Raw genomic sequence first — 21890 nt, forward strand, 5'->3', positions numbered from 1 at the left:
GCAGCATTGTGGCCCACTGCTGTGCAACATTTTCTTCCACTACTGGGGTCCTGTATTGAATCTGAACAAAGTTAACAGTTATGCCTGCATGTAGTTTGAAGTTTTCCCTGTGTTTCCATTGGTTTTCTCTAGGTCCACTGGTTTCCAAGTAACTGGCATAAAAAAATGTCCCTAGAGTGTGGGCATCTGATATAGGGAAATTAGTTTTTGCATGGGCACAATTACCATGCAGTGCTATGTTGAATATGTTGATACTGCATAAGCAATGGTAAATACAGTGTTGGCCAAAGTATTGGCACCCCTGCAATTCTGTCAGATAATACTCATTTTCTTCCAGAAAATGATTGCAAGCACAAACCCTAGGGACTGTGTTCTTTTCTTTGAAGGCCTCTTTTTTTCCTGTAAACTCTATGTTGATGCCTTTTCCCAAAAAACTCTACTTTTGTCTCATCTGACCAGAGAACATTCTTCCAAAACATTTTTGGCTATCTCAGGTAAGTTTTAGCAAACTCCAGCCTGGCTTTTTTATGTCTCTGGGTAAGAAGTGGGGTGTTCCTGGGTATCCTACCATACAGTCCCTTTTCATACAGACGCCAACAGATAGTACGGGTTGACACTGTTATACCCTCGGACTGCAGGGCAGCTTGAACTTGTTTGGATGTTAGTTAAGGTTCTTTATCCAGTGCCAATACTTTTGTCCACCCCCTTTTTTATGTTTGCTGTGGAATTATATCCAATTTGGCTTTTTAACAATTCTTTTTGTGGTTTTCCATTGAAGACAAATTAAATAAAGATAATAATACCAAAGAATTTGTGATTGCAATCATTTTCTGGAAGAAAATGAGTATTATCTGACAGAATTGCAGGGGTGCCAATACTTTTGGCCAACACTGTACATATCATCAAATACCTTATTGGACATCTACATATCTTGTAGACATATAACAAAAAAAAAAAAAAAAGGTTATAGTTCTACATGCATTTTATTTATTGAGTTTGGTATATAGTGATACATGTATATATACATATATATATATATATATATATATATATATATATAATTTATTTTCTTTAAATGTAGATTGTGAGCCCCACACAGAGTGCACAATGTACATTTTTCCCTATCAGTATGTCTTTTTTGGAATATGGGATGGAAATCCATGCAAACACAGGGAGATCATACAAACTCCTTGCAGATGGTTTTTTGCCCTTGGCAGGATTTGAACACCAGGACTCCAGCGCTGCAAGGCTGCAGTGCTAACCACTGAGCCACCGTGTGGCCCCCATACATGTATATTTTCAAATAAATTTGTATTCCGCATTAAGGTTAATAACTTTTTGATCATTTTAAATGGAGGGTAAGACTTCAGGAGTTACACTAGGTTCACACTAGTGCTGCAGTCTCCATTGCTCTGGTTTGCCGAGGGACCTGAACAATGGAGAATCGGACAGCTAAAACAGTGGTTAAATACGGACATTGGTGGACCCCTTTATAGTCAATAATGTGGTCCGTCGGGTGTCATACGTGCAGGACCTTTTTCTCCTCCAATTTTTTGCAGTTTTAGACAAAAATCTGGCGCAGATATGAACCCAGTCTTAAAAAACACTTTATAGATTTTACCTGTTGGAACTCCTCTTCCTTCTCTCGCTCTTTCAGATATCACCAATGTCATCTCCTTGGCAATTTTTCTTTGCATATCGTGAATCATATCACTTTCAAAGCTTTCCATTATTTTCTGAAGCTGTGATGAAAAAACTGAAGGCTGAATAATCTGATACTGATGTTACAGTTGCCCTTCGTTCACATCTGTGTTGGTATTCCGTCTGGGGGAGTCCGCATGGGGACCCCCCAAACGGAATACTGAACGCAACTACAAGCGTTGTTCACTAATAGCACATGGACCCCATAGACTATAATGCTTGCCGCGCGCTGCCTGCACAAATCTTGCGGACAGGAAAGTAGATTGTGAGCTACTTTTCTGCCTACATGATCCCTGCGGAGATCTGGCGGCAAGCACACGGACCCCATTATAGTCTATGGAGTCTGTTTGCTTCAATGACACATGGCTTGCAGTTGAGTACGGTATTCCGCTTTGGGGGAGTCCTCATGCAGACTCCCCCAGACAGAATACCAACGCAGATGTGAACAAGGCCTAATATGATACCAAGTATGTTATAAGGTGGTTTAAAATACAACTTTTATTGTTATCCCACGTTCTTACCTGACGAACTCTAATCTCTATCTCAGAAGCTCCTTTAGGAGGAAGAACAACCTGAGATCTTAGTGTGAGACCTTCAAACTCCTCTTCTTTACCCATTTTCCAAGCAAGAGCTTTCATGGTGGGATAAAAAATTTCATCTCTACAATAAATAGTACAGAATTATGCAGAATAGAATGTTGTGTTCTACTCCTTACGTTTAGCAACAGAATTTATGGAACATGCATATTATAACTAGAATTAGACAGTTTTGGTTCACTTGAGATCATGCGACATTGTGGAAACGTACACTACAGAGAATGGTATTTTTAACTTTTCAAATAAAACATAACTTTTAATGATATCTGTTAAACACTGACATAAAAGGCAACAATAGAAAGCATCTAACATCAACATACACAATAGCTGGGTATAGCTGCAATATTATTGGTAACAGATACAGATGGGATTGTTCCAATCAGAATTGAGCTGTGCATACTGCAATTTGAAACACACCTAGAGGAGAGGCAGTCATCTTTAAACTCTCTCTGGGAAGGGGTTTATTACTAGAGATGAGCGAGTACTAATCGAAACTCCAGTTTCGAATAGCACGCACCCATAGGAATAAATGGACGTAGCCAGCACGCAGGGGGTTAAGCAGCCGGCCGCCGACAAAGTCTGCGTGCCGACCGCTTCCATTCATTCCTGTGTGCCGGCCGTTTCGAATAGTACTCGCTCATCTCTATTTATTACCAATAATATTGCAGATATACACAGCTATTGTGTATGTTGATGTTAGATGCTTTCTATTGTTGCCTTTTATGACAGCTTTTAACAGATATCATTAAACGTTATGTTTTATTTGAAAAGTTAAAGATACCTTTCTCTGTAGTGTACTTTAATTAGACGGTTCAAGACCTCTGCTATTATACGTAGTATTACTAATCATTCCATAAAATGCCCTTCACTTTGATAGAGGCCCGGGGGCGGAGGAAGAAGAGTTTACCATCCATAACCTTCATCTGCATTAATATAACATATCAATATACATAGAACTGTGATTAAAACTGTGGTGCAGACAGAGACTAAAGGGAAGACACTGGGCAACAATTCCAAAGAACTAGAGTATTTGCAACTGTCTGCAGGCAAATCTGGTAAATCAGGCTCATCTGCAGGCTGATTTGCACCTATTTAAGATCCCTACGTGGTGCTATTATTGGTTTGGGCAGTATTTTAGACAAAAATCTCTTTAGACTCCCTTTAAAATATGGCTAAAAAGACTATAACCAAAATGATTAGTTCTAAGCAATGGAAATGCAAAGCTGTGGATTTAGAACTCAGTGTACAATTTTGTAGACCACTAAAAATTAGACAATGGCTTGTAAGCATTTATATATCTGAAGTATGCCAATAATAGTATGTCAATCTTTGCACATAAAAAGTAAACGACTTTTGGGGTAACTTACGGGGTAAGCAGAAAAAGGACGAAATACTAGATGATCCAGCCATGGCTTCAGCTATCAATCCACACTAGGCAAAGATGTCTGCAGTGCTACACTGTTTAACCTTCAATGGGTATGAAATTCAATCAAATTCAATCAACCTACGCTAGTTATCTTTTATAACTGGCGTCCACAAATCTGTAGACATTTCTACTAGCATTAAATGACATACTTATGGCATATGTCTTCGATAGCTATACTATGCTATATGGCTGTACTAGGCTATATGGCTTTACTAGGCTATACTCACCTATAGAGTTCACAGAACTGTCTGTACAAACACACAGTGTTAATTTCCTCCACCTGAAGTTTTTGTTTTCCCCATTGCTCTTTAAAAAATTCCAGCTGTTTCCATAAGATTAAAAAGGATTTCAGCAATGTGGATTCTGAAATTGGATCTTGAGATGTTGACTCCAGTTTTGACTGCTTTTCTCCCACGGGGAATAACTCAGTCTGTAGCTACAAGTAGATCAAAATTTTACAAAGTCTCCTGAACAGATTGCTTAAATGATACATGAGAGGCGTCAGCATGCAATTTCAGCACTCTGTGTACAGTACAACTACAGGATAAGTCACTGACAAATCAGCAAGAACATTTTAAAAGTCAAGAAATCCAAACCCCATTAATCCTTCCAAGAGCAGCCATCTTTATATCTTGTGCATGATAATCACAGTATTACATTAGGCATGGCTCTGTGCTGGTTTACATAGAATCCTTTTTTCTGTTGCCTGGTATGGACTAAATTGATGATATTAAGGGATAGAGTTACACTTGACAATAATGTGAGACAGCATTTTACATTTTATAAACTTAGATATGAATTTTGAACTGAAATGAATAGTTAAGGGCAACACCAGACTGTTCTTATCTCAAAGGGACCACAGTTAGTACTATTCTATATTCATCTGTCCCCATATCTATACCATAAGAAGCGCCCAAATGGGAGTTGATAAGAGCTAAATACAACTGTTCCTCTCACGAAGCATAAGACAGAGAAAGTGATAATATATGCAACAGACTGAAGTTGCTCAGTTATCCCACATGGATTCTACATAAGGCCAAAAATCACAGATAAAAATAGAAATTATGTAATACAGACACGTTTTTTTCTACATCTCATCAAAGAAAGAGGAATCATAAACAGGTTGTTTGTTTCTCGAAAAATTTGGAACATATGAGCCATCATAGATAAATACATACTCATCTTATATCAAGACACAGCTTTTTCTAAGGCAGGGCTGCTCAAACTATTTTGACTTGTACATAATAATAAAAAATTTTATTTATATAGCGCCAACATATTCCGCAGCGCTGTACAATTTGTAGGGTTCAAACACAGACAGAAAGATGCATTGAACAGTCAATCTGTTGTGATGGTGGTGCCTCATCAGCTAAGAAATATTTCCACTGTGCTGTGCACATAATAGCAGGGGTGTAGCTATAGGGCAGGGGTCCTCAAACTTTTTAAACAGTGGGCCGGAAGCAGAGTAGGTCACACAGACATTGGGAGTGGTGCTCTCCAATACATAAAGTGAAGTGCGCTCCATGGCCTGGCCCGAGCTCCCCAGGAGCTTCATTATAAATGCACGCCTGCCGGCGTTGTCGGCGGGGCCAGACAGAAGTGCTTGGCGGGCCGCATGTGGCCCTCGGGCCGCAGTTTGAGGACCACTGCTATAGGGGATCAGGGGTAGCAAGGGGGGCAGCCCTGAACCCTGAGGGGTCCCAAAGGCCACATACTATACACCACTATTCTATACCTCCCGACCTTTTTTTTTTTTTTTTTTAATTTAAATTTTTATTGAGAATTATAAAAAAAAATGTAACAAGCAGGTAACATAAAGAAAGAAGAGGTATAGGAGAGACATAAGTACCAACTAGATACAGTCGTATGATGAAATAACAAATTACAGCAAGTTAGCAGCACATTACCCCCACACATGTTAGGGTTAGAAGTAGAAGATCAATAAGGAACTCGCAGTGACAATCTAAGTTGGTGTCAGATAAGGGTAAGAAAGTAAGGTGCGGGAATAGGGGAGGAAAGAATAAAATTTAACATTAGTGAGAGTCAAAGCAGCGAAACAAATCTAAACAAATTATCAGAACAGATCACAACAAATAAGCATCTCATAGCTCATATGACTAATCTGAGGAAATAACTTACAGAAATACATCATTTTTCAGGTATAAGACAGAGTTTCAGGTGTTCACTATTAGATGCCAGAAAGCCACTGGGGAGCACTACTATTTGCCTGCGGGACACTGGGGACCACTGAGCAACCACAATTAGGTGCCCAGAGAGCACCAGGGAGCACTACTATGTTCATGAGGACAGTATTACGCTAGGTTCACACCTGCGTTCTACTTTCCGTTCTGTGCTTTCCGTCTTCTGCATCCGGACACAGAGTACTGCATGTCCGACTCTGTGTCCGGATTAAAAAACCCGGTTTCGCGGCGGAGAGCGCATAAAGCTCACCGCCGCTCACGGCCGGACAGCTTTCTCACCCATTCAAATGAATGGGTGAGAGACTCCTGCAGGTTTCCGTCTCCTGCTCTGTTTTATGCAGGAAACGGAAACCTGCAGAATGGAGACCGGGCGCAGATGTGAACGAGCCCTTAGATGTGCATGGTAACACTATTAGTTGTTTGGGGGCCATTGGCAAGAACTACTAAGTGCTTGGGAGCTTTAAAGAAGACTACCATTTGCTTGGAGGCCACTGGGGATCACTATTTAGTTCCTGGGTGCACTGGAGAGCACTACTACTTGTCTGGGGGACACTGGGGAGAAGTACTAAGTACCTAGTGAGCACTATTAGGTGTCTGGGGCCAATGGGGGGGCACTACTACTTGTCTGGGGGCTGCTGAGCTTGAGGATCACTGGGAACACGGGGGAGTAATACTATGCATCTGGGGAGCATTATAATGTGTTTTTCCACTGGAGAGCCATATACTGAGTGTTGGTCTCTGAGGAACATGATACTATGTTAGAGTCAATAAAGGAGCATGGTGATGTAATGTATAGCCATTACAACCGACTTTAGCAACTACATGCTACTAACACATACTGATGCTATGCAACATTGCAAGCATTATTTAAATAACTCGCATTGCCTCTGATGAACCGGCTTTTGTCTGGTGAAACGGACAGTCAGGCCGAGCTTTTAATCTACCAATGTGCTGACAATTGAGTGTGTGTGGGGTGGAGGGTTTTAAATAGGAGGGAGTGATAACTACATGCCCTGCTAGTGTGTATTAGGTCCTAATATCGGCTCAGCCCGATTGTATGCATGCCTGTCCTCTAGTATGTGGGGGTTGTGGGTGATTCATGGAACCAAATAACAAAAAACAGTTAGACCAGTAACCCAGCCTAAGGCTAGTGAGTCTATGTCAGGTGGATTTTATAGGTCGAACATTAAGGCCTTTTCCAGAGAGACTTACATATTTAGCATGTTATTACCACTCCATTCCACCTTTTAATATCTCCTATTATTGGTGGTAGTCAAACGGTACCATTTTTTGGGGGCTTTTAAAATTACTAATAAAGGTCAAGTTTTAGTGCATTTCATTTTTGGTTTCTTAGTTTTCTAATTAGTGCACATATTTTTTGCATTTATATTTACTTGTTGGTACATTACCTGTTTAGTCTCAAGGTTGCCTTCTATAGTAAATGAACTAAACTTATATTTGCCTTGAAGAATGTCCTCCATTAATAGATGAACTCCAACAAGTTCCCCATGAGCTACACTGCGTTCTTGATCAGTCATGTCACAGAGGCAAAGCTAGTTAAAAAAAAAAAATGTATTAATACAATGAGGTTATTTATTATGAGTCTCTTTTTTGCCTCTCTATAGTTCATTTTCCTTTCGTCTGAGATGTATTTCCATGCATTTTATTTACTAATTTGTGCAATTATATATAAAATAATTCTTGTGAAAATTCCTTCAGACAATTGTGATTCCACTGCTGTCAGATTTTTCAGATTTTCTTACGTTGTCCACTTTTTTATAAAGGTGCTTGTCATAAAAGCATTGTAAAATATTACTACAAATAAACAACACCGACTAAGGGTATGGTCACATGGCAAAAAATGAAGAGGAATTCCTTTTCGTTTTTCACTGGCAGTATCTTCGCCATGGTCTAGCCGCGACGGGATGTCAATGCAGTGCATCAACATTCTGTCGTGGCATTCCACTCCTGACTAGGCCAGGATGAATGGTCCTAATCAGGAGAGAGTCTCGAGCTGCGAAGTCCATGGCAAGATCGAGCAAGACGCTTTTTTTTCTATGTCCTGTTGCGATCTCTGCTGCCCCCAAATCCGCAGCAAATTCCTCCGAGTGAAAACAGCGTTACTGCAACAAAAAGTAATGTTTTGCATAAAATGGTACCCACACCAAGCCATAAAATAGTTCCATGTAGGGACCTTTAGGGTATGTTCATTAATTCCTGTTCATTTTCTGCTGCCAACATTTTCGCTGCGGTCTAGCCGTGACCGGATGCTGATGCAGGACATCGGCATTCCATCACAGCATCCCGCTCTTGATTATGTCTGGATGAATGGGCCTAATCATGAGGGAATCTCGAGCTGCAGACCCCATTTAAAATAATGGGAGGCAGATTCCGTGAGGAATCTGATGCGGATTAGTGGAGCAAAATCTGCCCCAAACCTGCGTCAAATTCGTCCTTGTGAACAGAGCCTTAATAGGGGCAGTAACATACTTTTGTGGTTACAAACTTATGAAGCAATATAGAGATAAAAATCTTTTTAAGGATATGCAAATCAGCCTGAAAATGTACTGGGTGTGGGCTCTTCTGACAGTCGTGGGCAGAAGATGGAAAAGTTATTCATAGGGAAAATGACTGTATTAGGCATAAAAGAGAACAGCATTATATCACTCCATCTCGGAGCTGTACATTTAGAATTACAAATGGAATCTCATGTAAGCGACAAAATGAATGTTAAAGCATGTTAATAATGTGTATGTCTATATTAACATGATGTTACACTAGCTATATTTTTGTAATATTATCAATGTATATGTTTATATTATCATGGTGTTACACTAACTATATTTTCAGAATTCACTTTCAAGCATTTTAAACATTACAGTAAGTTGAGTGTGCGTGTGAGTAAACATGGCTACTGACAGCAATAATCAGCAGGGCTAACAGAGTATATTGACAGAGCTTACACTCCCCTGTGGACGACAATTTTACCAGTTAAGAAAGACACGTCACAAGGCCATGAATAAGCAAACAAGAGTAAAAGGTGTGGTTATTCTGTGTCATTTCTCAGCAACAACACAGTCAACCTTTATTTAATTGAAGCCTTCTCTTACAATAGTTTAACTATGAGATAGATAGATAGATAGATAGATAGATAGATAGATAGAGACAATAGGAGATAGATAGATAGATAGATAGATAGATAGATAGATAGATAGATAGATAGATAGATAGATAGATAGATACAGGATAGAATGGATTAATAACAATTTGGGAAGCCATGCTGAGACAATCATTATATTATGTATACACAAAACAGCTTGCATGGACCTAGGGCAGGCCTGATTTGCTAGATTTTCCTACAAGCAGACACAAGGTCACAAGTTCTTCTTTTAAATATAAAACTTACATTCTTCTGTATAGTATAAAGAACTTATTTCCTGATTCATTTACAAAATACAATACGTAAGAAGAAACTACATACATTACCTGCATGTTATATCCAATAGAACGAAGCCCATGGACTGCCAATGGAAAAAGGCCACCATCAGCTAAAAATGTCCTCCAAGGATACAGTAAAAATGCCTAGATAAAAACAAGAGTCAGGGTTAAATTATTTTAATATTAGCCCTTGTAACTACAGTTCATAGATGTAAATGCTGGTTATTGCTTGCTGCTGGCAGAATATAAAAGAGGTATTGTCTACTTCAAGGCATTTCCCTGTTCTTTACATGTAAATAGAAGCTCTCACATAAAATACTGATCTCAAAGGAGAGTGAACAAAGGAATAGAAGTTAAGCAAGGAGAACAAGTATGGGGAAGGCATATATCTGCTTTTATAGTTGTTGCTCTGCTAAGGCCCAAGTGCTCAACATCCAGTGAAGGTTATAAGAACCAAATGCAGATAAATTCTGCTATTATGTAATGTGTTAACCTGAATAAAGGTGGCTGATAAAGAGCCAATGGAAGTAGACCTTTCTTAGTCCATACTTGCAAACATCTCAATGCAAAGACTGCAAAGACCCCCGAGTATAATGATAGTATTTGTGGGGCCCGCAGTGTCACTTGCCGATCCCGGCCCAGCCAGGATCGGCAAGTGAATAGGGCCCGTAACGGTCTATTTAAAAAAAAAAAAAAAAAAAAAAAAACCTGCAGCGGTAGCGGCTGTCACCGGGCCCCCTAATGGCCCGGGACCTGTGGCAGCTGCCTCCGCTGCCTCTACGATAGTTACGCCCCTGTATAGTACCCGCAACTGCGGTTATCAAGAGTATGATGAGTGAGCAGCGCAGTGCCTGGCATATAAAAACAATACTGGGAGCTGTGTGCTTTGGGAAACAGCTGATCTGCAGGGTCCTAGGTCTAAGAGATATAAAGATTGGGGTCCAACACCTGAGGCCCCTGCTGATCAATTCTTTGAAGTTTTTGCAGTTGTGGTGCTTTTGTGAGTGCCGTGACTCCTTCTCTATTTATATTGCACAGCATAAATTTTATAATCACCAAATAATGTTATTAAGCCTGTAATAATAGTGCAAGGCTGCTATAAAACCGATGGCGTGTGATGTGAATAGTGAAGGGGCCCCACACAGTATTATATGTTCCACAGTGGCCCCCACATAGTATTATATGCCTCACAGTGACCTCCACATAGTATTATATACTGAACAGTGGCTCCCACACAGCATTATATGCCCAGCAGTAACCCCCACACAGTATTATATGCTCAACAGTGGCCCCCACACAGTACTATACGCTCCACAGTAGGCACACACAGTATTATACGTTCCCCAGTGGCTCCCACACATGACTGTATACCCAGCAGTGGCCCCCACACAGTATTATATGCCCAGCAGTGACCCCCACACAGTATTATATGTTCAGCAGTGGCCCCTACACAGTATTGTATGCTCCCAACAGCCTCCCTCTGCTCTGGTGCTATTATTATGCTCTGGGGCCTCTTCAGGCTCCAGAGTATAATAATTGAAGGCCCAGGGAAGGTGAATAAAAATAACAAACACTAATACTAACCTTTCCTCACCTTTCCTGGGCATCTTGGCTTAGTCAGGCTGTCTTCAGCATCTTCGGCCATCTTCAGACGTCCCTGCTGAGGCCTCTGATCGGTCCTAAGCGGTCACTTGGGGGCGTACTGATGTCATTACGCTGCTGCACCCCATGTGACTGCTGGGGCCTAATCACAGGCCTCAGTCACATGACAGAACTGCCCCTGAAAAGATGCTGATCCCAGGAGAGGGGAGTATAAGTATTTATAATTTTAAGTCACCTCCCCTGGGCTAGCATCTACTGGAAAGGGGCCCGGTGACATGCCAGGGCACCTTTTCATTTACAATATGTATAGCGGTCGGGGAACCAGGCTTTACTCGACCACTATTATAGTGGTCTGGGGCGCCGTCCATCTCCACCCGTACCCTGCCGGGCTCCCTTTGACCACAATTGTTACACTACTGGTTGAACATAATGGCTTGTCAAGGCTATGGCAAAATGGAAAAACACATTTTGGTATAATCCACAAAAACTCTTCCAAAAACTCAACCTTTCCTTGACATCTATTGAAACAGCAGCATGGATATTACATGCTTATTCCTCACAAATAATTGACAAGCCACTTTTTTTTTTCTGTGATCTGACTATGTAAAAACTTGTGTATTGAACAGATGGCTATTCCCACTGAAATGAATGGGAGATTTCTTTGGAGAGTTTTGCAACCATTTTCCATATGAGGCTTGGTGTGAAAACTCTTAAAATGCTTTTGGAAAGCAAACAAGCATGTGAAAAGCAATGTGGAGCAAAAAAAGTGATGTGCTGTGTGAGGCCTTAGCCTTAAATGTAAGTATTCATGTTCACTATTGAATGTAAAAAGTGTATATTCATTTTACATTCATGAATTTCAGTTCTTATTGCATAAAGGGCAGAGAGGGAAAACAAAAGGTCTGATTTCTGTGTTTTTTCACATATATTGATAAAACCCCAAAATAAGCATCAAAGGTAACTGCAATAAGATGCTCGTGACTTTCAATAAATGCTGGAAATTTTTCTACCCTTCAGCTTCAGGATTTTTTCCTACCTGAAAAATCAGCCTCAAGAATTTGAAGCCGAATTTTCTGCATCTCCAAAATCTGAGTATTTTCTGCCTCTCATTCACTTCAATGGGAGTTATCAGGCGGAATCTGCCTGGAGATCAGGCATGAGGCTTATTTTTCCACTGGTTAAAAATACGCTAGAGAAAAAAAATCAGCATCTGACTCCCATTAAGTTGAATGCCCTTAGACTTACATCCTCTATTATCAGAACCTCCCACGCTCGTATACAAGACTTCTCCCGAGCTGCACTACTTCTCTGGAATGTTCTACCCCAGGCAATCAGATTAGCTCCCAATTTCTACAGCTTCAAGTGCAAACTAAAGACATCTTTTCAGACAAGGATCAAAAATTAGGATAGGTGAGTATACTATCATAGGACGTCTTAAAACAAAATAATCTTTATTAATACGATTAAAATCGGTATCAATAATAATTTGTGGATATAGCCCCCTCTCAGTAAAATACATAAGTCTAGCCTCACAGAAGCATCATTGTAGGTAGGACAAATTATTGATCCTAGATCTTACTGCTCAGAAGTACCTGCAAAACTAGCTATTGGGGGATTGACCGGGTTAGCAATAGTACACCCCTTGTTCTTAGGAACTTTAACAGTTGGTTTCCTAAAATACATTCAGAATTGTAATCGGGTTTAACACCAATTCCCAAACAGAGCGTTTCCAACTGAGAATATTGGTTGTCACTTTGTTGTGTAGCTTTTTACCGATTTTAATTGTATTAATAAAGATTATTTTGTTTTAAGACGTCCTATAGTAACCTATCCTAATTTTTGATTACTAATTGGGCACGTTATATCTTATACTTCTATTATATTTTCATCTTTTCAGAGAGATCTATCACAATTCCTCATGTAAACCCTTCCGTTCTGTAATTAAAATCCCTAAAACAAACCCTCCTCTGTCCCCGCTCCCACATTACCCCACATGATATGGTGCCATTTCAGACTAACTTTATATATCCAGGCACCATCTGCATGTTAAAGGACACGACTGGTGACAGCTCATATAGTTTTATGTTTGTGTAATGACAGTAATCTCTATCACAAAATTGATTGACCTCTGTATTAAGCAATGCCGCCCCTGCTACCTCTTGTGTCACGCCCTCTACCCTATAGATTGTAAGCTCTTGCGAGCAGGGCCCTCAGTCCCATTGTGTGAAATGACTTTCTTTGTAATGCATCTTTTTGTCTGTACTTGAACCCTACAAATTGTACAGTGTTGTGGAATATGCTGGTGCTATATAAATAAAAATTATTATTAATTATAATTATTATTATTATACAGATTCTGTGCCTAACTCCTCCATGTGAACCCTACAATCTGTACATACTAACCCTGTGGCTGCGTGGATCATGAGGCTGTGGCACAGGCAATTGAGAAGAAAACGCGCTCTTGACCACCGAATTACTCAGTGCTGTGAGTCCATGATACATATTATCGGTTGTGGTCCTAAAAGCAGTAATGTTCCCAGAAGACAACAATGCTTCTCTGCAAAACAAAATACTTACAGTAAAAGAGCAGACACACTTTAGAGGTTATGAGCAGACATCACAAGGGATATTACAGACGACCTACCAAACACATTATATAAAAGCTAATTAATTAATCATCAAAGACTAAAGCAAACTTTTTTTTTAATCATTTTATTGCTTTGAACAAAAGTATGTCTAGTACAGTAACCCACAAAGTGCCAAGCTTTGGAGGTTCACTGTAGCATATCAGATGTAACATAGTATCATCTACAAGTTCTAACCAGCTAGAATACTGGTACTTATTGCATAAATTGCATTGATATGGACAATGAGTTAGCCCCACACTATTCTACTTTGACAGAAAACAGATCAATAAGTCTTCTCATGGTGAGACCGGATTATTTAGCCACTTACCGAATCAAGTATCGCACCGCTGCATCAAACTGCAGGATCATGACTTCACGTCGTAGCAGTAACAAAGCAGCCACTTCCTTTGGATCATGAGGGTTCTGGAGACCATCTATTAACTTTTGTATGTCTCGCAGCTCAGCTCCTGTAATGAACATTTTGTCTATGAGAACCTACCTCCCCAAAGACAGATGTGCACTTCAATAAATGTTATTGTACAGTTTTGTAACATATGTAGTATGGGCAGACCTAAATACAGTTAGTGTTTGCTAAACAGATGTTCTATATGCAAGGAAGGTACTTGCTTCAGAGCAGTGGCATAACTAGAAATGGCAGGGCCCCGTGGTGAACTTTTAACATGGGGCCCCCACCCTGACCAACACCGAAGACCCCGACCCACCCCCCTCCGCATTCCTGCGTGCATTATTATGCCCCATTATGGCCCTTGCACAGTATTATGCCCCATAGTGGCCCCTGCACACAGTATTATTGCCCCATAGTGGCCCCTGCACATAGTATTATTGCCCCATAGTGGCCCCTGCACACAGTATTATTGCCCCATAGTGGCCTCTGCACACAGTATTATTGCCCCATAGTGGCCCCTGCACACAAAGTATTATGCCCCATAGTGGCCCCTGCACACAGTATTATTGCCCCATAGTGGCCCCTGCACGCAAAGTATTATGCCTCATTGTGGATACCCATGAATAATTATTATACTCTGGGGTCAGACCCCAGAGTATAATAATCGGAGACTGAGGGGGGATTCCAACATAAAAAACATTGCTACTTACCTATCCCAGTCTCCGCTGCACTCCTCCGTGGTGTCTTCAATGATGTCTGGGACGTCACATGACCCAGGACGCAGGCCCTGGTCATGTGACATAAGGGACGTCATACAAGTAGTATGTTCCCTTACCTCTCCTGGGCCTCTGATCATTATACTCAGGAGTATGAAAAGACCCCTAAGTATAATAATAGTGTTTGTGGGGCCCGCGGCGTCACTTACCGATCCCGAACCCTGCCAGGATCGGTAAGTAAATAGGGTCTGTTACCAGCTCAGGTTCCAGTCCAAAAAACCCCGTCTGAACTTACCCTTACATTATGCCTGGAGGATGACAATAGATACAGTTTTGGATCACATCTGATTTAATTGAATGCCTGCTTTCAGGTTAGCCAGGACTATTACAGTCTGCCGACTTTCAGCGGACATTGCAACCAAAGAAGACTTCAGCACAGATGTGAACGTAGCTTTACCTATTCCTTCAGTGCCTCCCCAGTCAGCGGTCAATTCCCTGTTTATTAAACTGCCAAATCCACTGCCTGAATTCCCGAGCTGAGCAAAGCTGAGTATATATGAGACAATATCATGTAAGGCAGCTATGATCTGTAGAGTCTTGTACAACGCCTGATAGGCAGCCTGCAAAAAGAAGAAAAAACTATATGCAACAGTTATATACAAATAAATGAGCATCTAGTAAATTGGTAACCATATCACAACCATAGAATGCATATGAATTATACGATGGATTAGTATAAAAGAAAAAAAACATATAATTGGTATGGTAGCAACATTTCTGACAAGAAGTACTCCATACCTGCCCTAGTAAATACCTAAAACCACTATAGCCACAATAATATTTGAAGGGACATAGTCTAGTTGAGCACTGGCATCTAAATCAAATTGTGGCCTAAACTTCTAATTCCAAGGCAAATATTATTCAGAACACAGAAAACATGTCAGACTATCATCAAATAAATAAATACCGTACTTTTTTGAGTTATAGCTTTGAATGGAGCCGACATTAACATTGGTGGGATGTTACTGCCTTTGGTGACATTTCAACTGTGGGGTCCAGATATGTCTAAGAATTGTATTCTGATAATTTCTTTCACACAAGATACAAAATTGGGTTTTACCTGAAATTTTTCTATTTGTTCAAGGCAGCACAGATGGGTAAGTAGCCCGGCCTTCTTTCCCTCTAGGACTGAACCACTTAGGCAATTACACAGTTAATTATCGTAATTGATTGTATAACAACAACCCTTTACACTACTTCCTTGTGTTTTTACTGGACAACTTTTTTTCTTAGTTAAGTTGGGAAGGTATGCCTTGAACTCAAAGAAAGCAAAATTTCAGGAAAGACCAGATTTTGTATTTCTTATTCATTGTGTGACAGTACAGATGGGATTTTGCTGGCTACCTAAGAGGGGGAAGATCAACATTTGGAAACAGTGTCAAGTACTGCTGTGCCAAAGGCTGGACCCTCAGAGTGGATGTACAGACAATAATGTTTGATGAAGAAAAAGCATGTAAGCCCCCCATTGACTTCATTGGGTTCCTTTTTCTGCTAGCAGAAAAAGGAACCCATTGAAGTCAATTGGACGCTTTTTTTTCAGCACTGAAATTCCACACCAAATTCCTCACCATTTTACTCCATGTGAATGGCCCCTTAGGATATTTACACTCAGAGAGGGATTTCTAGTGGAAAGGCTGCGGGAAAGCTGCAGCAAAAAGCAACCTATTTCAAGTGTGTGGTTTTTTTTCCGTGGATGCTAGTAGGAGAACATGATGCTGAATTTCCATAATTTCCTGCATCTCCGACTTTGTGTCCGGCTAAAAAAAAAACGGTTTCCCTGTGGACAGACAGAAGACGCACATGAGCAGTCAACTCTGCAAGCTCATTCAAGTGAATGGGTTTGAAAGCTGACCACTGGGTTTTCTTCTCCTGTCCAGTTTCGCAGGGCAGAAGACGGAAACTGGACGGATTGGCTAAACCGGAGACCGTGTGCAGAAGTGAACCCACCCTAACTTTTATAGGAGATAAGTGATAGGTGTCTTTTATCTTTTACATCCATCCTGGCCGCTCCTGAGGATGTGCCAAGTTCTAGTCAAGGGCTTTTAGAATAATATTAAAGGGACCCTGTCATCACAACTTTGCCCCTAAAACCATCAGCAGTACCCTAGAGGACATCCCAGCTGCTGCCCAACATTATGTACATAATCTCTGAACACTGTCTATCTTTAGAAAAATTGCTTTTATTAAATATGCAAATTAGGGTTTTGAGGTCAAGGGGGTGGAGGCTTAGTCAGGTCAAGCTCTCCTCGTCCCATTGGGGGATGCCATTTCAATTTTTGCCTGAGGCAGCAGAAATGATATAATTGGCCCTGCTCTCACTAACTAGGCCAGTTTCAAGAAAGTGTTATATTGCTATCAGACTCCTTATAGTGCAGAGAAAGACCTTCAGCCCGTTTTTTTTTTTTTAAATTGATACATAGCATGTTGCAGTATTTAAAAGCTTTTAAAATTAGACATAAGATCCACATTCTTTTTATCTATAGAAGCTGTTTACTTCCTTAATATACTAAAAGAAAAAAAACATCATATGTTAATGGCAATTTTAAATATCATTCCAACATACTTTTTCTGGCAGGATCTTAAACATAGAAAGTACTTCGGATGAATAAGGGATATACCACAAATTAATAAAAATTTGTCCGTCTTCTGAAAGGAAGGTATGTGGGCGCTCCTGAAATGTTCTGGGGATCAGAAGAGATAACATATATGTAAATGGAAAGAAAGAAACTAACACAACATAACAGGGAAATACATTTTATGTATCATCTATATCCAAATTATGCAAATATTCAGCATAGGACTGGTGCGGATTATGACAAGCCCATATTTCCTCTATGTGTTTACATAGGCTGGTGTGATGTGCATTACAACAACATTAAACTGATAGGAAGTAGGTGCTGCAAGCTTGTCGTTTTTTGGAACACAAATTCATGGCAGTGAACCTAGTTGAAAAAAGTGATGAAGAATTGACTTTTCAAATGAAAAAAAAAAAAACACGTCAAAATTGATCCTTTTGTGGACGCAAATGTAAAATCAAAATGTTTTTTTTTAATTTTTTTTTTATTGCCAACACTCTTGCACCAACAGTGTGGTATAGTGAAATGTGATGGCTCTGGGACATGTCTGGCTGAGTGGTGGCAGTGGTGGTAGCTGTGTTAACATGAGTGGCAGTGAGGTTTAGCCAAAGTTAGATTATTTGGCAATGAAAGGGTTAATCATCCATTGTTTGTAGGCTGTTGCTTTTCAGGCTTACAGCAGCATAGATTTGTTCCCTCACTCCATCCTATCTATTATTTCCATCACTAATCTGCCTGTAGTTGATATTCCTAAAATTCAGCTGATGTCAGGTGGTGCCAGAACCTCACAGTGAAACAATTTCTCTGTGAAAAATCATGGATGAACTAAAATGGCCACCGCCACATGTATTGCACAGAAAAATACAGAAGAGACATCCATCTTGTGAGTCACTACGATGTTAAAACTGGTCAGTTTAGTTAAAAACCAAGCAATCTGGATTGTGATAAATTAGTTCGTCCATCTCTAAGTGTAGGTAAAGCTTAGTCACCAAAATCGTACACAGCGTAGACATCCACAAACCTGGGATCTGCCTGGGGGGCCTCTTTAATGATTGTTTTTTTCTCTTGAGGTTGACCAACAATGAAATATGTTTTATTAATAAGTGGAAAGTCTTCCAGAAGTTGTTTCAAGCTGTTGCAGTAAGCGATGATTTGTCCTCGAAGTGAGTATGTAGAAAATCTTCTGCTTAACCTAGATATCAAATAAAACAGAGTTCTATAGTTTAGGGAGCATTCACACGGAGTAACGCCGGGCGTGTATTACAGCCGTACACGCCGGCGCTACGGCAGGCTGCCGAACAGTTCCCATTCACTTCAATGGGAGCGCTCGTAACGGCAGCGTGTACGGCTGTAATACACGCCAGGAGTTACTCCGTGTGAATGCTCCCTAATAGGAAATTTGTAATGTGTTTCATAGTCAATAGTGGTTATCAATTTAAGTAAAATAACAAAGATGTACTAAATTCGACAATATAGAGAATATTAGGCAAGCACCACTATTGCAGAGAGGAACGGTTTTTGTTACATCATTGAGGGCACTAAAGTGTTTAACGCATGTATCTAGGAATGTAGGGGTTAAAGGTTTTCTAAGGAAATTGCAGAAGCATAGAATGGATTGACTACAGGGGTTCTGGAAGGAAGGGTTCTTGCAATAAATAAATACTTGGATCAGCAGGAAGTGCATCCTTTCCTACCTTCTGCTGTTGCAAGACGTCTTCCATCTGTGCAGTGTGAAGTTTCCATCCACATAGCCAATGACTTGAAGAAGAATGTCGTTAAAGAGGTTGATCCAGGAGGGTGCTGCATTGGCCTTAGCACAGCCAGCCAGGGCTCTCCTCCACTCAAGCCAAACATCCTGCATGCACTTACAGAACTGCTTCAGTGGGTTCTGCTACCCAGGATGCCCCCTCCCCTTCACCATGTTCCTTCCCAGTGCCCCTTTCCTGCCTGCAGTCTCCCAACAAAGTTTTCCCTTCTTCTCATCCTCAGAACTCCAGGGTAGTGTATTTTGCTGGTCGCAGTAACTCTGCAGGCCCCAGCATTAGTGGCAGGCATACTGCTATTGACCCCTCTTCTTTCTCTGGCACTGGGAGAGCTCCCACTGTTGTTCCATAGGTGGCCAATGTGGCACCAAAGCTCCCAGTTCTTTTATTTATTTATTTATTTATTTATTTATTTATTTAATGTAGACTGTGAGCCCCACATAGAGCTCACAATGTACATTTTTCCCTATCAGTATGTCTTTTTTGGAATAACGCCAGGACTCTAGCGCTGCAAGGCTGCAGTGCTAACCACTGAGCCACTGTGTGGCCCCCTAAAAGCTCCCAGTTCTTATACAAGACAGAAGCCAACGTGAAGCAGCTGTAGGATCTACTCGTAATATACCCACATATGTGTTGGGAGAGAGGTCTACACAAAACAGTTTCCCTCTTGCCCTCATCTTCTTTTTCAACTCATTCACAGGGCAACCCACAAAGGAGACACTGCAGTGCAAAATGTTGCCATTGAAATCACCATGTTTGCAGTCCCAGAGCTAAGAAGGGACTCCTAGAGCAGTTCAGGATATTTTCAGCTTCACGTCTTCCACTTCAGGGCCAAACAGACATAGCAGGAGGAGCCATCATTGGCGCCATGACAGGTAATCCTCTAAACAACCCATATAAAACTCACTACCTGATCCTCCATCCCAGATAATTCAGCAGGCCATCACTACCAGAGGCACACTCTGCACATAGTCTAATAATGCTGTTAGTGTGAATTCTGATTTAACATTTTTCAAGTATTTTTTTTTTTTCACATATGGAGCTCAAAGGTAAAGTGATAGTCTCATCAGGACCTACAGGCGTTCACAGCCCCAGTCTAAGCAGGTTGAGATAATTTCTTTTATGGATTAGCTATTTGGAGTTAAGCGGCATTCAGACTCCCATTGATCCTTGTTCATAGACAACCTCTCATTTTTCCTGGGAAGTAATCCTGGGCACAGTGGCCCTGCAACCTACTGGAGTCTGCTGATTTTATAAAACAGGACATTGACGGTTTGTCATCACCTGTAAGTTTCACCTGTTAGGGTGCTCACTAGACACTTAACTATTTTCAGATAGGCAAAAGAGTTACTTAGGCCTGGTTCCAGTGGTGCAACAGAAAATGTCAGTGAGCATCCTTGCAATGGCGCTGTGGATCAAACTTTATCCCAGGAGACATGAAGCAAAGTTTCGCACCAAAGATTGCAGATTTTCATTCCACATCAGTCCTTTTCTGTTTTGTTCATATATGGGAACTTAAAATTGCAAGTAGAAAATGTAGATTTAGCTAGGTTGAAGCTTAGAAACAAGGTGGAATTGAGTCAGATGGCGGGTCTTTTTTCCAACGTTTCCAACGTTTCTAAGTCCCAAAAGAAGATCTTAGTTCATTGAGGTTGGTGCATCATTTATCTCATCCTCGTGGGGACGATGGGATACTGTATCCAAGGAGGGGGCTGACATGTCTTGTCTTTGACATGTCTTTGTCTTTGGCAGTATTGTGGGCTTGGATGGTGTTACAATATTATGTTAAATATGTGGGGTCACAGTGATGTTACTAAAGCTTTAGTAATCTGGCAAGTGCTTAAGGGCTCGAAAAAGGAGTGTGCTAGAATGAGGAATGGGGAATGAGATCCCTGAACATAGAGCAAGAGCTAGTGAGAATGTAGTCTTAGGTTCACAGTCATCAGTGAGGAGCCATAGAGGTCAGTAGTGGATTTCATCCCTTAATATTTTTACAAATGACCTGTTAGAGGTATTTCAGAGTAAAATCTCAATATTTGTAGTTAAGCTCTCTAAAGTAGTCAACTCTGAGCAGGATAGCGTAATATTGCAGAGGTATTTATGGAGACTAGAAGCTTGGGCAGAGATGTGGCATATATTACTATCTTCAGGCAATAGAAGACCCCAGAAGGGTCCAATTCAATGCATTCCTACTTTTGATGTTTATTACATGCACCTTTTTTTGCACATCGCTAGCATCTGTTAACATCAGACCCTGCTTTAGAGGGAGTGCTGAATTCCATTCCAATACTTGGTGGGTTTATAGGTTGGACCTGATGGATTTGTGTCTTTATCCATTCTCATCTACTATGTTGGTATAACTGAAGGAGTGAATGGCATACTGGTCAGATACCAACAAAATGCAGACACACTATTTCACATTAACTTACTTTTGGCAATAATCCATTATAAGTTCTCTCTTCACCTTTTCTACTTCCTCCTGCAAAACATACAAGCTTATTTTATTAGCATATGTTATAATGTCAACTGTTTACACAGTTTAAGGAAACAAGTTATGTTACTATACAGTATTGCCCATGTGATCAGTATTGTCACCACTTACAATCTCTGAGTAAACTTTGCATTACAGGTCACTGATATCCAGTGTTCGGAAACTGCTACAGTGTATACGAAGTCAGTGATCCTCTTGTTGACTGCTAGTACACATCTATAAAGTGAACACGGATTGCCGAACCTTGCTCCAGGAAAACACCTTGGAAGAACAGCTGAGATTTTAAA

At 40.6% G+C, this 21890-nt stretch overlaps 2 protein-coding genes across 2 annotated transcripts in view; both read right to left on the reverse strand.

Annotated features, from left to right (window-relative positions):
• LOC142198496 (coiled-coil domain-containing protein 162-like) overlaps positions 1 to 13960 on the reverse strand; it is a 57573-nt gene extending 43613 nt beyond the window's left edge. The window contains exons 1-7 of the mRNA XM_075269530.1: positions 13920 to 13960; positions 13368 to 13521; positions 9411 to 9506; positions 7334 to 7477; positions 3951 to 4159; positions 2223 to 2361; positions 1622 to 1742 (exon numbers count right to left, since the gene is read on the reverse strand). Of these exons, the coding sequence (XP_075125631.1) occupies positions 1622 to 1742; positions 2223 to 2361; positions 3951 to 4159; positions 7334 to 7477; positions 9411 to 9506; positions 13368 to 13521; positions 13920 to 13960 (904 nt within the window). The remainder of the gene's footprint in view (positions 1 to 1621; positions 1743 to 2222; positions 2362 to 3950; positions 4160 to 7333; positions 7478 to 9410; positions 9507 to 13367; positions 13522 to 13919) is intronic.
• A 4370-nt stretch (positions 13961 to 18330) lies between these two features.
• LOC142198497 (uncharacterized) overlaps positions 18331 to 21890 on the reverse strand; it is a 43798-nt gene continuing 40238 nt past the window's right edge. The window contains exons 11-12 of the mRNA XM_075269531.1: positions 21542 to 21591; positions 18331 to 18541 (exon numbers count right to left, since the gene is read on the reverse strand). Coding sequence (XP_075125632.1) covers positions 18331 to 18541; positions 21542 to 21591 — 261 coding nt within the window. The remainder of the gene's footprint in view (positions 18542 to 21541; positions 21592 to 21890) is intronic.

Source organism: Leptodactylus fuscus, chromosome 3 (genome assembly GCF_031893055.1).
Source record: "Leptodactylus fuscus isolate aLepFus1 chromosome 3, aLepFus1.hap2, whole genome shotgun sequence".
Classification (NCBI taxonomy): Eukaryota; Metazoa; Chordata; class Amphibia; order Anura; family Leptodactylidae; genus Leptodactylus; species Leptodactylus fuscus.